The sequence below is a fragment of the Mandrillus leucophaeus genome, unplaced genomic scaffold (assembly GCF_000951045.1).
Source record: "Mandrillus leucophaeus isolate KB7577 unplaced genomic scaffold, Mleu.le_1.0 Scaffold480, whole genome shotgun sequence".
NCBI classification, from domain to species: Eukaryota; Metazoa; Chordata; class Mammalia; order Primates; family Cercopithecidae; genus Mandrillus; species Mandrillus leucophaeus.
The window spans coordinates 1,276,791-1,293,599 of NW_012105143.1; the positions used below are offsets into that span (position 1 = coordinate 1,276,791).

The 16,809-nt window shown below is 45.3% G+C and overlaps 2 protein-coding genes across 8 annotated transcripts in view; both read right to left on the minus strand.

Annotated features, from left to right (window-relative positions):
* The window catches only part of LOC105550392 (Golgi apparatus membrane protein TVP23 homolog B), a 64,356-nt gene extending 59,124 nt beyond the window's left edge, over nt 1-5,232 (minus strand). For 4 of the 6 annotated variants that reach the window (XM_011995294.1, XM_011995296.1, XM_011995298.1 and 1 more), the window contains exon 1: nt 4,914-5,232. In XM_011995294.1, coding sequence (XP_011850684.1) covers nt 4,914-4,925 — 12 coding nt within the window. In that variant the 5' untranslated portion in view covers nt 4,926-5,232. Of the gene's footprint in view, nt 1-3,677 lie in introns of all 6 variants that reach the window. The other 2 variants (XM_011995299.1, XM_011995295.1) reach the window with 2 other exon arrangements.
* Nucleotides 5,233-6,910: 1,678 nt separating this feature from the next.
* Nucleotides 6,911-16,809, minus strand: part of CDRT1 (CMT1A duplicated region transcript 1) — a 52,059-nt gene continuing 42,160 nt past the window's right edge. Inside the window, exons 11-14 of one of the 2 annotated variants that reach the window (XM_011995300.1) lie at nt 15,856-16,014; nt 13,269-13,540; nt 10,708-10,764; nt 6,911-7,775 (exon numbers count right to left, since the gene is read on the minus strand). In XM_011995300.1, the coding sequence (XP_011850690.1) occupies nt 6,958-7,775; nt 10,708-10,764; nt 13,269-13,540; nt 15,856-16,014 (1,306 nt within the window). In that variant the 3' untranslated portion in view covers nt 6,911-6,957. The remainder of the gene's footprint in view (nt 7,776-10,707; nt 10,765-13,268; nt 13,541-15,855; nt 16,015-16,809) is intronic. The other variant, XM_011995301.1, reaches the window with a different exon arrangement.

A 16,809-nucleotide genomic window follows, 5' to 3' on the forward strand; every position in this document is an offset into this window, starting at 1 on the left:
TCGCTACAATTAGAATGCTCTTTTTATTTAAAAAAAAAAAAAAAAAAAAAGCTGATAATTGGGTCCAGCCCTAAGTGTTTCAGATATAACTGCTCTGAGGTGTGATCACAATGTAGAGCCAAGATTGAGATCCACCGTATGATGTTATGAATAAAAAGCTGAGGCCTTCTGCTCTTGATCCCAACAGTCTAATCGCCATCCAGCAGCCGGGGAGACTTTTTCACATCAAATCATATCATTCCCCTACTGAAACCCCTCAGCACTATGACTGAAAAACAGACTCCCTATCATGATCTATCATGATCTGGTACCTGCCAATATCTAAGACCTTATCTCAGGCCACTCACCCTTCATGAACTGTGGCAGGCTGAATACCTCCTCACCCCTGCCAAAGATGTTTAGGTTCTAATCCCTGGAACCTGTGAATATGTGAATTTACTTGGCAAAAAGAGTTTCACAGATGGGATTAAGTTAAGGATCTTGAGGTCAAGAGATTACCCTGGATTACCCAGGCTGGCCAGATGATGTGATCACAAAGGTCCTTACAAGAGAAACAAAGGAAGGTCAGTCAGAGAAGGTGATGAAACAAGCAAAGTAGGGATCAGAGACAGAGATTCGAATACGCTGCGCTGATGGCATTAAGATGGGGAAGGGATCCCAGGTGTTTAGAAGCTGAAACAGGTAAGGAAACTCATTCTCCAGAACCCCTACCCACACCTTGATGTTTAACCCCTGGAGCCTCATTCTGGACTTCTGACCACCAGAACTTTACAACAGTACATAGGAATTTGCTGCTGTAGTAGCAATAGGAAATTTATACAGTACCTAAGCTCCTGCCAGACTGGCTTTTTTTTTTGAGACAGGGTCTGGCTCTCGCCCAGGCTGGAGTGCAGTGGAGCAATCAGGGGTCACCACTGCAGGCTCTACATCTCAGCCTCCTGAGTACTGCAAGCCACCATACCTAATATTTTAATTTCTTGCAGAAATGGGGTCTCGCTGTGTTGCCCAGGTTAGTCTCAAACTCCCAGGCTCAAGCAATTCTCCTGCCTTGGCCTCTCAAAGTTCCAGGATTAGAGGCATGAGCCACCATGTCCAGGCTGACCCTCTTTTCAGTTCCTTAAACATGCCAAATTTAGGCCCCATCAGGTTCTTTTGCACTTATGGTTCATACTACTTAGAACACTTCTCTTACCCTGCTCTTTGAAAGACTGATTTCTTCTCATTTATTCAGTAAATACTGAGTGCCTACCAAGTGCCAGGTACTGCTGTAAGTGGTACAGATTTAAAAAAAAAAAAAAAAAAGACAAATAGCTTTGCACTCCTGGAGTTACATTTACTAATGTACATTTACTAAGATGGGGAAGACACAAAAGATTTCGGGGCAAAATCAGCAGTTTGATTTTGGACATTTTAAGATGCTAGTATTTTTAAAACCAAAAAGCATTGAGAGGGAGATCCACTGGAGTGTTCTAACTGTAAGACTGCATGTTCTGACTCATCTGTTAAATACAGAATTCTGGCTACTGTAGTAAAAATCTGGAGGGGTAGGGGAGAGGAAGGAGGGACAAAGGCACGAAGCTAGGAGACTGGTTAGAAAACTACTTCAATCACGAGGCCAAGAAGTAATGGCTTGGTCTAGGGTGGATGCAGTGGAGGTGATGAAAAATAGATCCCAAATACATTTTAAGGTAGAGCTGACAGGATTTGCTGATGGGTTGACTGAGGAGGTGGAGGAAGGGTAAATAAAAGGAATCAAGGAAGATTCCAAAGTTTCTGTCCTGAACAACTAAAAAGATAAAGATGGCTAAGACAGATTCTTGGCATTCCAATAATTAGAGATCACAAAGATAAGAAGGAATAGGCAGTGGGGACTGAAAAAGAAGTACCAAGGAACATGAGGTGAGCCAGGAGGGGGTAGTGTCCTGGAAACCAAACAAAGTGCCTCCAGGAGGAGGATCCATCATCTGTGTCAAATGCTGCTCACAAGTAAGATGAAAACCAAAAAGTGACCACTGTATTTTTTCTTCTTCTTCTTCTCTTTTTGAGACGGAGTCTCGCTCTGTCGCCAGGCTGGAGTGCAGTGGCGTGATCTTGGCTCACTGCAACCTCCGCCTCCCAGGTTCAAGCAATTTTCCTGCCTCAGCCTCCCGAGTAGCTGAGACTACAGGCAAGGGCCACCACACCCAGCTAATTTTTGTATTTTTAGTAGAGACAGGGTTTCACTATGTTGGCCAGGATGGTCTCAATCTCTTGACCTCATGATCCGCCCACCCCGGCCTCCCAAAGTGCTGGGATTACAGGCATGAGCCACCGCGGCCAGCCACTGTATTTTTAACAGGTCATCGGGGACCTCAGTTCCAGTATGGTTGGGAGAGGAGAAGAAAGGTTGACTAGAATGAATACAAGAGAGAATGGAAGAATTAAAAGACAAGTATATATGATACAAGTCTTTAAAGGAAAAAGAATGGGGTGACAAGTCAAAGAGCATATGGTGTCAAGTTTTCATTTTTTAAGGTAAGAGAAATTAAAACATGTTTATATGTCGATGTGAACAAACGTTTAAAAGGATCAAAAAATTGACGACGCAAGAAAGAGAATTACTGGAACAATGCCTTCCAGTAGGCAAGAGGAGATGGAAAACAGGACACAGCAGACAGGAAGACCTAAGAATGGAGCACGGACACTCCAATTATCATACAAGAATATGAGACCATGAGTAAACATGCAAATAAATAGGCAGCTAGTGTGAAAATTGTCTTCCGATGGCTTCCATTTTCAGTGAAACAAGAAGCAACATTACCAGCTGAGAGAGGATAAGAGAAGAAATGTTGAAGATTTGAGTTTTAATAGTTGCCTAAGGTGAGAGGGTGAAGGGGCTATAGAAATGGAGAATGACCGCCTGGCAGCACTAAGGGCTCGACAGAGGTTCGCATCACAAACTTACCAAGTGGGAACAGTCGGCTGGGCCTTGCTCTCGCCTGTAATCTCAGCACTTTGGAAGGCCAAGGTGGGTGGATCACCTGAGGTCAGGAGTTCAAGACCAGCCTGGTTAACATGGTGAAACCCCATCTCTACTAAAAATACAAAAATTAGCCGCACATGGTGGTGGGCGCCTGTAATCCCAGCTACTCTGGAGGGTGGGACAGAAGAATCACTTGAAGGCAGGAGGCGGAGGTTGCAGTGAGCCGAGATCGCGCCATTGCACTCCAGCCTGGGCAACAAGAGTGAAACTCCGTCTCATAAATGAATAAATAAATAAATACATAAATAGTGGGAACAGTCGGCATGGTTGTGTTTCTCCAGCCTCATCCGGCCTGGGTGCCAGGTTCAGATGTCAGAAGCATGCGAACCTGAACAACTCCATCTTCAATAGCAGCTGGGTAAAATGAGCCAAAACCCACCAAGACCAAGACGGCCACGAGAGTCACCACTGGTCGTCCTCACTACTACACTCCCATCAGCGCCATGCCAGTTTACAAATGCCCCGGCAACATCAGGAAGTTACTATGTTCTAAAAAGGGGAGGAATGAATAATCCACCCCTTGTTAACCATATCACTAAGAAATAACCATAAAAATGGGCCACCAGCAGCCCTCCAGGCTGCTCTATGGAGTAGCCATTCCTTTACTTTCCTAATAAACTTGCTCTCACTTTGCCACTTTGCACTGCAGACTCACCCTGAATTCCTTCTCGCCTGATCCAAGAACGTTTCTGGGACAGAGGAAGTCTCCCTCTGTCGCTAAGCTGGAATGCAGTGGAGGTTGACTGCAACCTCCGTCTCCCCAGTTCAAGCGATTCTCCTGCCTCAGCCTCCGAGTAGCTGGGACTACAGGCATGCACCACCACGCCCAAGTAATTTTTGTATTTTTAGTACAGACAGGGTTTCACCAAGTTGGCCAGGATGGTCTCAATCTCTTGACCTCATGATCCACCCACCTCGTCCTCCCAAAGTGCTGGGATTATAAGCGTGAGTCACCGCGCCCAGCCAAGGACCCTCTTTTCGGGTCTGAATCAGGACGCCCTTCCTGTAACATAGCTGAATTTAACCATTATTAGATTTTCTCCACTCAAGACATCTCCTCATAAGCACTCTTTTCTGACCACAAATCTTCGTTGTCCTATCCTCAGACACTTGCTATTTCATCACCCTGCCTTTGCAATTATCTGAAAATATCTTTGGTTATATAATTTATCGTGTCTCCCCACCCCACTCCCATCTCCTAGAACCCACTTCTCTAACCCGAAAATAAGGGGCAAAAAACTTGTCTGTACTGGTCACAGCCCTATCCCTGGGCCTACAACCATGTCTGAGTCATAGTAACCCCTCAATAAATTATGTGTGAGCCGAAACAAAAAAACACGTAAGACAATCTAAGTGACTATAAATACTAGTTTTTTTCTAAAAAGAAGAGATTATTAAATTAATCTTACTAGTCTCCGGTTGCCAACATGTGCACTACAATTTAAGAGCACAAAAGAGAGAATCACCAACAACATTAGTTTGGGAACAGCAACTTGAAAGCGAGGCTCTGGCGGTGTCGCCGATTCCTACAAGATCGCATCGCAGCTCTGGGGGTCAGGGATCTAAGAGGCCCGCAGGCCGCTACTCCGCACCTCCACCCCCGCACTAAGGGCTGAGGAAAGAGAGACCCCCGCTCGGGCTGGTCAACAACGGGCGTCTCCACAGCCGCAAGCAGTACCTGCTCGGCGCCGCACGAGTCACGCCTCCTCCAGAGGCCTCAGAACCCCCAGCTACCCTCCTCAGACAACTACCCACAGCCTTCCACTCCCGGCCGCCCCGCTCCTCCTCGAGTTCGAGTAGCGAGCGCAGGGAAGGCGGACTCCAGTCCCCAGGAAGCTGCAGAGCCCGTCCCAGGAGCCGCCATCCTCCCTGAGCGCCCTCAGCCCCTCACCTGCTGCAACATGGCGGCCCTACGCCAGCCCTACTTCCGGGAGCCACGTCAGCGCCGCAGCGTACGGGTCCGGGTCGGAACTGACGCGACTCGTCACCAAAGGCCAGGAGGTACCACGGTAGGAGCCGCAGTCCGGCTTCACTTCCGCTTTGAGGGAGCAACGCCGGAGGAGTAACTCCGGGGGCGGAGCGAGCGGGGGCGGAGCTGCTGTGTGGGGCGGGGCGAGAAGCGCGGACACGGCGGAGGCGGAGCCTGGAGCAGGAGCGAAAACCGGCTGGGAAAAGCATTGGGACCACGGTGGGCTCTCAAGTGGAAAGCTTCATGGTCTGTTTTGAGGAAATGTTTGCTGTCCATCCAGCGCAAATTCTGAAGTCATTCCCGCCAGCGTCGCTGCCCGGAATGCAGGAGGTCGGGGTTTTATTCTATAATTTAATTTTCTTTGAATATTTTACAAAGACGTACTCCTGTACAGTATTACTTTTGTACTTTAAATTGTAGAAACAACTTTTTAAAATATGTGCTTGCGAAGAAGTAAAACGTTAAGAAAAACAAGGCAGGAGGACTCTAGAGTAAGTAATGGACGGCATTATTATGGGAGGTATAACCTTAGACGCCAGGAAACTAAGGAATAGGAGTTGAGACCTTGCACCCTGGAGCTTGGACGCCTGGGTCCTCTATTGCCAATCATATCACCAACCTTTATGTACTTCTTTCGTCAGTCGTAAAGTGGGGATGATAATGGTTTCCTTACTAGTAAATGGGAGTCGTTATTCTTATTACTGTTTTAAGTCCAGCAGCTCATTGTGATCTTGCCTGAACAAAGGATGTGAAATTGAGGGGCGTTAAGTCATTTTTGAAAAGGTGATGATGACAGTATCCTGTCTGTCCTAGTCAGACTGCTGTTGTTGGCATAGTGATATTTACACGTTTCCTTGATTGAAGGGATTTTCTCTATTAAAATAACAAATTTTACGTGGCTGTTTGCCAGTGCCATTTAAAACCTAATATTCTAATAATGAATGAAAGGGGAAAAAACACACACGCGTTTCTCAAAGGCGAGAAAGTTCGGCAGCACAATCGCATTCGTGCCCTTGGAGATGAAAAGCTGACAAATTTGGGGCCTGTACATCCAGCCTGCCCATGGCAGGTTTTCAGTGGTCCACTCAGTGCTGTGGAGTTTTGTGGTGTTTTTGTTTTTTAAGGCATTCTGTTTTAATTCATTACCGTCTTTTAATTTTTAATAGCTAGTTGTTAAAGCTTATTTTGTATTTTTAGTAGAAACGAGGTTTCACCACGATGGTCAGGCTAGTCTCGAACTCCTGACCACAGGTGATCCACCCGCCTCAGACTCCCAAAGTGCTGGGATTCCAGGCGTAAGCCACCGCGCCTGGCCAAGGCTTGAACTTTCTGATGGGCCATAGCTCTTGTAGTGGGCTGCAGTCTTCTAAATTACCTGGTCCCTGACACCATAGTCCAAAGGTTTAAGCAGAAACCTCAATGCCCTTGATGGTACTGGCCCTCTTTGTACAGAGGATATTATGCTAATTCTCTTCCTTAGGAGTTAGCCCTGAGAAGGAAAAGCTCAATGTCATCAAATGCAACAGGTCAACCCCATTAAGGGCTTCCCCTTTTAAATTCTTAATGGGTTTCATCAGGCTTCTATGCAAAAATACCAGAAAACTCCAATGCATTACCCTGATATAATCCCATAACTTCATTTGCTGGAAGAACTAATAGCACTAAATCGATAGTGATGAATGGTATCTAATTTCCAATGATCGTCTCCCCATCCCCCATCAACGAAACTGGGCTTTCCTAATGCTCACTAAATTTTTTTCAGTGGGAGTACAGATGCTAATCTCACCCAACCTCCTTCTGTTTTCTTATTTTGATGATATCAGATATTTGGCTCAGAGGAAGATAATTGGGAGTTCCCACGTTAATTACCTGGAAAAAACAGTCAAAGAAAAAAAAAAGAAAAAGGCCAAATAGCAACATCCACTTGGCTGTTTATTGTAAAACATTGTAATTTCCCAAGGCTGGTTCAGATAAATACATTTTGTCCAAGTTCAGGGGCCGCTGTTTTCCCTTGCTTCATGAAATTGTCAATAGGCAGGCCTTTGATTTTCCTGATCCATGCAGCTTTGCTGGCTTTTCCTGGATCAACCACTCCAGTGGACTCCCTGGCCTGATATTCCTTCATCTTGGCTTCCTGGTGCTCTTTCTCCTCCTTCACGGTCAACAGCACGAACTCAGTGTTCACTCTAAGGGGATCAAGGGCTGTGTAGATGCGAGGCCGTTCTTTGTTAAGAGACAGGGTGGCTGTGCCCACTTGTGGAGCTAGCATGCAGTTTGGTTTAATGACCTGCATACTGGTCAGGGGACTGCACACTGCCCTTTCAATTGAACTGGTCACTTGGTCTCCACCCTTTAAGCTGCCAGACAACCTGGAGCGGATAATCATGGGCTGCGGCAAAGTGGACTGGACTCTGGGACTGTGCAAAGAGATCTTCAAGTTGGGCTGCAGTTTCTGGATTTCAAGGGGAATACTGGTTTGTTTCACATCTATAGGAGGATTGCGCAATCTCAACTGATCAACTGCATGTTGGATGGATTTTCCTTTGAAATTCAAGACCTTCCTTGGGTATGAAATTGAAGGTCCCCAGACATCAATAATTTCTGTTCGGGGCCTACAGGGATAGGCGAATTTCCCGGAATTATGGGCTTGCTGCAGGGCGCTGACAGTCAGGAGGAATTGGTCAGGTGACATAGGAATTTTCCAAGACTTTTTCTTTGGGTGATTGAGCAGTTTTTCAGGAGTTTCCAATTGTCTTTGTTTTGGTGCCTTCTCCACATCATCTGCTTCTTCAAAAAAAGAAAATGAAAAAAAATCGGCATTCTGTGAAAAATATTAAGTACGTATGCATTAAGTACTTGGGCATTCAGACTTCAAAGCACATTGAGGTCTTTGTTGTCCAACAGGTATGCTATCATACAGGCAGGCATCCTCAGTCATATTAGAAATTGCTGATATTAGAAACGATTTAATAAAACTAGTTTTAAAATGCTAGTATTCGGTAAAGTGTATATTAGCCTCTAAGTGTGCATATTTTGAAGGCAACATGTGATTTCGATACTCTACTTATTTTTGAAAATGTGAAGTTGGGGCCGGGAGCAGTGGCTCACGCCTGTAATCCCAGCACTTTGGGAGGCCAAGGCAGGCGGATCACAAGGTCAGGAGATCCAGACCATCCTGGCTAACACGGTGAAACCCCCTCTCTACTAAAAATACAAAAAATTAGCCAGGCATGGCGGCGTGCGCCTGTAGTCCCAACTACTCAGGAGGCTGAGGCAGGAGAATGGCATGAACCCAGGAGGCGGAGCTTGCAGTAAGCTGAGATCGTGCCACTGCACTCCAGCCTGGGCGACAGAGCAAGACTCTGTCTCAAAAAAAAAAATGAAAATGTGAAGTTGGGAATGACTTTCACATCTCATTTATGATTCACACAAAGCAGATCTTAATAAATTTATAGTAGCATAACTATTTTTCAACAATAATTATATTGCAAAATTTGATCTTTACCTTATTAATCAAATTTGACTCCAAATAATCTGGAATGTTGCCCAAAATAAAACCTGTCTTCAGGCCAGGTGCGATGGCTCACGCCTGTAATCCCAGCACTTTGGGAGGCCTAGGTGGGTATATCACCTGAGGTCAGGAGTTCGAGACTAGCCTGACCAACATGGAAAAACCCTGTCTGTACTAAAAATACAAAAAAATTAGCCAGGTGTGGTGGCAGGCACCTGTAATCCCAGTTACTCAGGAGGCTGAGGCAGGAGAATTGCTTGAACTCAGGAGGCAGAGGTTGCAGTAAGCCAAGATGATGCCACTCCACTACAGCCTGGGCAACAGAGTGAGACTCCATCTCAAAAAAACAAAAAAAAAAAGTGAAATCAAGATGTCAAAATCTTCCCTATTCTCCTTGCAAACTCAAAAATTTTTCTCCTTTTATAAAAAAGGAATTATGGTGAGCTCATTGTTTATTAATTTGTCTTTTTTCAAATGATAATGTATTGTGGATCTCTTTCCAAGTTAGTGTATACAAATCCTCATCATATAACTTTTAGCCATATATAATATTCCATACAATAGATGTTTTTATTACTTAGCCATTGCCTATTGGTGGACATTTAGTTTGTTAATGATCAACCTAGAAGAAAATGCAGGCACCATTTTTATTTATACAAGGAAGTACAAAATGCCAGCTAACTCCCAGAGTTGGCACAGATGCAGTGGGGTCTCCCATGCATTGCTTGTGGGAGTGTAAATTAATATAATATTTTTCAGGACAACCTTGGCAATATCTTTCTAGTTTTTGAATGCACTTCTCCTTTGGCTTAGCAATTTCACTCATAGGACTTTACCCTTCAGGTATACCTGTGCCTGTACACTGACATAGGTTTATACAAGGATGCCCATTGTTAGCGCAGCCCTCATAAAACAATTGTTTTCCCCTCACCTTGAAACCAATCTCTGCACAGAGTTTGTTCCAAAGAAACACTATTATACTAGTCAAAAATGTTTGAAAGACATTTTAAATTTTTATCTATGTCCTTAAAAAATAACAAAGGGACATCCCAGTCATGAGTCATGATGTCCAGAAACCTTTTTTTTTTTTAGATGGAGTCTTGGTCTGTCACCCAGACCGGAGTTGCAGTGGCACAATCTCGGCTCACTGCAACCCCCACCCGTCTCTGGTTCAAGCAATTCCCCTGCCCCAGCCTCCCAGGTAGCTGGGATTACAGGCACATGCTACCACGCCAGGCTACTTTTTTTATACTTTTAGTAGAGATGGGGTTTCACCATGTTGGCCAGACTGGTCTCGACCTCCTCACCTCAGGCAATCCACCCACCTCAGCCTCCTAAAGTGCTGGGATTACAGGCATGAGCCACCACGCCTGGCCACTTTTTTTTTTTTGTAAGAGACTAGGTGTCACTATCACCCAGTGGTGCAATCATAGCTCACTGTAATGTCAAACTCCTGGGCTCAAAGGATCCTGCTGCCTTAGCTTCCTGAGTAGCTAGGAGGTGTGTGCTACCATATCTGGCCAATTTTTAAAATTGTTTGTAGAGATAAGGATCTCACTAAGTGGCCCAGGCTGGTCTCCAACTCCTGGCCTCAAGGAATCCTCCCACTTTGGCCTCCCAAAGCACTGGAATTACACGCATGAGCCACTATGCCCATCCCAGCAACACTTCTTAAAAGGCACATCCCCATCTCTCTCTCTCTCTTCCTTATCTCCTTATCTCACATATATAGCACCTGCCCCCAATCTCTCTCGTTCCTAGTAAAGTCTCTTAAAATGCTCCCTGAAACCAGCCTCAACTGCCTGTTCTCTCTTTTATTGTGCCCATTTCTCAGCTTGATGACATAACAGTCCAAGAAGTGAGGAAGCTGGCAGGGAACACAGGCGGGCTGTCAGCCAAAAACCAGAAAATAGTTCTCCCTCTGTGGCCTCAAGTCAGAAAAGGGACAATTAAGGAAAACCAGTCACTCTTGGGAGAAGCCAGGCATTGTATTCATTCCAGATTCTCAAAGATAAGCAAAGGTAGTGGCCTGCTGGAAAACAATAGGAAACTAGAGAGAGAGAGAGAGAGTCTGGATCTTGCCACTAATTCAGAATTAAGTATCACTGTTTGTCTTATCTCCTGCTATGGATTTTGCTTCCAAATTCTCCTGCCCACCATCCATGCCACTTGTTCCCTTATGAACAGAATAAACTCTCTTTTTACCATCTCTTCGGGGTGATTTTGACTTCCCTTGACTTTGAAGTTCCTCTATTAACACTGCTAAATTGAGATTGAGGAAGAAGCTGTAGTCATTATATACTTCAATTAGGGCATAAAATAATATAATCAATCATAATTGGGGCTGATAATTGGACTGATTTTTATACAAAATATCACCATCTTGTTTTTTATGGGTACATTATTATACATAATTATGGAGTACATGTGATATTTTGAGACATGCATAAAATGTGTAATGATCAGATCAAGATAATTAGGATATCTGTCATCTTAAACATTTATCATCTCTTTGTGTTGGGAACATTCCAAATCTCCTCCTCTAGCTATTTTGAAATATACAATACATTATTGGTTTTTTGTTTGTTTGTTTTTAAGATGCAGTTTTGCTCCTGTTGCCCAGGTTGGAGGGCAGTGGCGCGATCTCGGTCACTGCAACCTCCACTTCCCGGTTCACGCGATTCTCCTGCCTCCACTTCCCGAGTAAGGCTGGAATTACAGGCATGCGCCACCACGCCTGGGTAATTTTTTTGTATTTTTAGTAGAGACGGGGTTTCTCCATGTTTATCAGGCTGGTCTCAAACTCCCGACCTCAGGTGATCCACCTGCCTCAGCCTCCCAAAGTGCTGGGATTACAGGCGTGAGTCACTGCTCCCGGCTATACATTATTGTTAACTGTAGTCATCCTACTGTGCAACCAAACACTGGAACTTATATCTCTTCCGTCTAACTGTATTTTTGTACCAAACACCATATTGTTTATTGTCGTATGAAACCAAGTAGTTACCTGGAGTCCGTGAAAAGTAAAGAGAGTGTAACAACCTTCTAAATTGACTATGTGACAGGGAAAAGTGAAGCCCTGGAAACTGAGTCACATAGCACAGCTGTTTTCCTGCTCTGGTGCCTGACCATTGCTTCTAGACCTTTGTGCCGAGGTCTTTTCCATTAACCAGACTCCCTATTCTTCATTGAAACCGAGACTAAATGACGTGGAGATAGACACTCTTGTGATTGTCACCTCTTTACAGCAGAATGTGAAGCAACTCCCCTTGTGATTGTCACCTCTTTACAGCAGAATGCTAAGCAACCATTAGAGGTCATAAATAGTAGCCAATCTAGTCTTACACCTGTATGTTAGCCTTTGTATGGAAAATCGAATTCTGTTCAGCACCTCTGTTTTTGTCTGTTTAAAGGATGTTCACTTTTCCCCACTCCAGGAGCACTGGTCACTAGTCTTTGGTGTCCCTGGATGCTGCCCTCAAACTTTGCACTTGGATAAACTCTTTTAGCTAGATCCTGAATCTTTTGATTATTTTAGGGTGGCAAGTCTAAGGCCTAGATCGCATCCTGACTCCCCCTCCAACCCACTTTTCCTGCTGTTAAGCATTAGCTAACAGTCTCAGTTCCCTCCTCTCAAGAGATAGCTGACTATTTGTAGTGTGATATGCTTGGGGGTGATTTGTAATTTTCTCTATAGATCTGTGGATCCAATTTCACCTGCCAAATATAGGGCTGGTATAAGGAAGGAGTCTTGCTACTCTAACCCACACATAATTTATTCTTTGGATGTCTTATAAATGGCATTGGCCATGCCTGCACCCCCACCTACATACACACACACACACACAAACGCACACACACCTGCTTTATACGTAAGATTTTTCCAGCTACAAACATTATCTCTCAGATCTAAAAACAATACATTCTGCATAGATCATTTTTCTGCTTATAACAACTTCTGTCTCTGTCTTGAAGAAATAGTTATGTAATATATGTTTTAAATTTGGGGGGTTGGGGGTATTGGTTGCTTGCTTTTTGTTTCAGTGGTAAGTATTAAAGCTAGTCTTATCTACTGTGCAAAGATTCTTCTAAGTTTGAAAATCTTGCTCTTGCAGGCTGGGCGCAGTGGCCCACACCTGTAATCCCAGCACTTTGGGAGGCTGAGGCGGGAGGATCACCTGAGGTCGGGAGTTTGAGACCAGCCTGATCAACATGGAGAAACCCCGTCTCTACTAAAAAAAAAATACAAAATTAGCCAGTCGTGGTGGCTCATGCCTGTAATCCCAGCTACCCGGGAGGCTGATGCAGGAGAAGCGCTTGACCCTTGGAGGCGGAGGTTGCAATGAGCCGAGATTGCACCGTTGCACTCCAGCCTGGGCAACAGGAGCAAAACTCTGTCAAAAAAAAAAAAAAAAAGAAAAAAGAAAAGGAAAGGAAGGAAAGGAAGGAAGGGACGGAGGGAGGGAGGGAGGGAGGGAGGGAGGGAGGAAGGAAGGAAGGAAGGAAGGAAGGAAGGAAGGAAGGAAGGAAGGAAGATAGATCTAGATCTTGCAAACCAGAAGGTTCCCATTAACTGGGTGATAAATTGTTTGGAGGGTCAGAGAGAATGGCTCCTACCTTCCTGGAGGGTTAGCATATATATCCTCAGGAAACCACTGGCCAAAATATTCCATAAAGGAACCAGTCCTCCCCGCTCCCACCACCCCGACCAAACCCAATCTGCTCTGTGGGTTATCACTGAACTTGCTGGTATTTCCGTTCTTTACCTGAAGAGAACTTGGCCGGCTTCAGGAGTACTCGGGACTTGGGAGGTTTGCTCGGTAGAAGCTCTTGGATCACAGTTTGTTTACTGGATACAGATTCTCTCGGGCTGTGAACCTGCATATTAGACTTAGAGAGAATTTCCATGAGGCTGTTTTCTTCTTTTTCCTCCTCTTTCTCCTTCTTATTCTTTTGTTTCGTTTTTTCCATGGCATACTGCCACTTTATGTGTTCAAACTGGAACACGAGAACATTGCTCTCTGTGTTGACCACCATCCTGGAACCGAAACAACAGGGTTGTCCACAAAAGGAGTGTGGAGGCCACCGAAAGATGCACTGCAATTACCATCCCACCTGGTCTTTAGACCAAGGGAACAGTGCCCAGGTAATGACCAAACAGACTAGTAGTGTAGGCGGCTGGAGGATGGAGAGTGGTGAAAGTTACCAGGCCATGCAGCAGGAGTCGTTAGCTTTGTCACTCTTTTCTTTAAAAAATAAACATGATTGGGCCACATATGTTCCGATTGTTTCACTTCTCAAGTTAAAATGCTTTTTTATTTTTTTCTATTTTTTTTATTGTGAGAGGGAGTCTCGCTTTGTCGCCCAGGCTGGAGTGCAGTGGCATGATCTCGGCTCACTGCAGCCTCCGCCTCCTGGGTTCAAGTGATTCTCGTGCCTCAACTCCTGAGTAGCTGGGACTACAGGCGCGCACCACCACGCCCAGCTCATTTTGTGTTTTCAGTAGAGACAGGGTTTCACCATGTTGCCCAGGCTGGTCTCAAACTCCAGGACTCAATGATCCAGCCGCCTTGGCCTCCCAAAGTGCTGGAATTACAGGCATGAGCCACACTGCGCCTGGCCTCAAGTTAAAATGCTTTTAAATGAATTTCCGTTCCTGGAGTGAGTGCCAAGTACCTAGGGTGCCAAGAAGGTACTCTGCACACAGATGTCTTGAAATTCACTGTTTTTGTTTGTTTGTTTGTTTGTTTCCAGCACAGCTTCCAAACCCAGTATTACTACTGCTGCTGGGAATGAGGAAAGCTCTCTCATGGGGAGGACTCCTCTGCTTCACAGACCCTCCACACAGACACCACACACCCCATGCCATCACTCCAGGATCTCTGCACACACTCTAGATGTAGACAGAACATCTGTACTTTATAAAGTGAGATGATTTCTAACTTCTCTAATCCCCACTTGTATGCTCCGTAGACAAAGAGCTCCAGAGCTTGCCCTCCCTGTCCCCTGCCTCTGCCCCCGCAGCACTGCCTTCCCAACCCACCAGTTTTACAAGCGAGCAGCTCTCGCCTCTCTGTGCTCTTCCCTTAACTGTAAACAAGAAATGAAAACACTCTGGCAGATTTCTTTCTGCTCCAAAGGCTGCAATGTTAAGACCTTAACCAACAGCATAAACTCTCTCGAAAAGTAACTTGTTTTGGCTGGAACTGCTGGAACGGAGTGCGGGGTGTCATGCCAATAAGAAATCCCTTTTAGACTCAAGCCGAAAGGAAAACACCTTTCTTTGGATGCTGTGAGTGCAAACCGGTCAGAGCTTTTTTTTTTTTTTTTTTTTTTTAAAACAGCATGACTGAAAAGTGTTCATTAATTGAGGCTTATCACCAGGCTGCCCTCTTTAAGATGGTAAATAATACTAATGAAGTTTCACTAAAAGGAAGGCAATATGGTTCAGGGACATAAGTGATGTCTCAAGTGAGCTTGAAGTAGAATTTACAGGTTAGTTCTATTTGATTTTTTTCATATAATAGCACCCTGAATCTATGCATATATAAAGCACCAGTACTGTATACAATGCAGTCAGTCATGGTACTGGTTTTGTAAGCTCACCAGCTCAGCTCCCCCGCACTGTACCCCCTGCTGCTGCCACCCCCCACCCTCCTATACGTCTCTTTGCATTAGAAGTGAGGCATCAAAGGTAGCTAGCTGATAGAGCTCTCAGGCAGCCAAAGGCATGATCAAAGAGCAAGCAGGGGCTGCACGTTGGTAGAACTATGGTCCTTACAGAAGCGTTATGTTGCACCCACTGCAATTCCCGCAAATACCCAGGATGAATTAAGAGTCAAAACAGGCCGGGCATGGTGGCTCACACCTGTAATCCCAGAGCTTTGGGAGGCTGTGGCGGGTGGATCACGAGGTCGGGAGTTCAAGATCAGCCTGGCCAAGATGGTGAAACCCCGTCTCTACTAACAATACTAAAAATTAGCTGGGCATATTGGTGGGCGCCTGTAATCCCAGCTACTTGGCCGACGGAGGCAGAGAATTGCTTGAACCCGGAAGGCGGAGGTTGCAGTGAGCCGAGATCGAGATCGCACCACTGCGCTCCAGCCTGTGCAACAGAGTGAAACTATGTCTCAAAAAAAAAAGTCAAAATGAACCATGATTGCTTCCCAATTACTAAGTTTTGTGCAAAGCCCTGTTAGTCCCCACAACAAGACTGTTGCCCCACCCAGCCAAAATTGTAGAGAGTCACTGCACACTGCCTTCTCCTGACAGCAGATCCAGGGCTGGTATCCCAAGGGAGGAAAAAATCAAACAGAATCACTCACAGTTCTGACCTCCGCACCTACCACCCACCTGTTGCCCTGAATAAAGAAGGACAGCACAGGATCGCCTCTGCCATTGGCTTTTATCACCTTCATACAGTTCCCGTTGAGGAAATTGTAAATTCTGATCTTGCCATCTGCGCAGGCGCTGATGACCCGGAGGAAGAGAAGGGACACGTGGAGCACCTCCCTGGAAGGGAACAGAGCAGCAGGCAGTACCCATCCTCTCGTAAAATGCCTGGATTTGTTAGTAGGTTGGGGGTATTTTGTGTGTGATTGAGAGGCAGTGGCCATAACTGGCCTTGAAAAGGTGTTTGCTGTGATTTTTTTGTTTTTGAGATGGAGTTTCGCTCTTGTTGCCCAGGCTGGAGTGCAATGGTGCAATCTTGGCTCACTGCAACCTCTGCCTACCAGGTACAAGCGATTCTCCTGTCTCAGCCTCCCAAGTAGCTCAGATTACAGGCATGCACCACCACACCTGGCTAATTTTTTTGTATTTAGTAGAGACAGGGTTTCTCCATGTTAGGCTGGTCACGAAATGCTGACCTCAGGTGATCCACCCACCTCGGCCTCCCAAAGTGCTGGGATTACAGGTGTGCACCACCACGCCCAGCCTGCTGTCATTTTATAATTGTGGAACTAAACCATGAGCTACTCTCAAGACATACCTCTTTCCATTCTGCAGCTACTGTCCCTGCAATTAGGTCACAGGGTCACAGATGACAAAAGAAAAGGGCTGACGTCACAATCTTTTTTTTTAATCTAACATATAGATAATCATGTTTGTCTCTTGCAATTTGATTCCTAGCTTTTACTTATACAATAGTCATGCTGAGAATTATTTAATGTTTTGATTCCTTTTAAAATAGTATTATCGGCTGGGTGCGGTGGCTCACGCCTGTAATCCCAGCAATTTGGGAGGCCAAGGCAGGTGAATCACGAGGTCAGGAGATCAAGACCATCCTGGCTAACACGGTGAAACCCC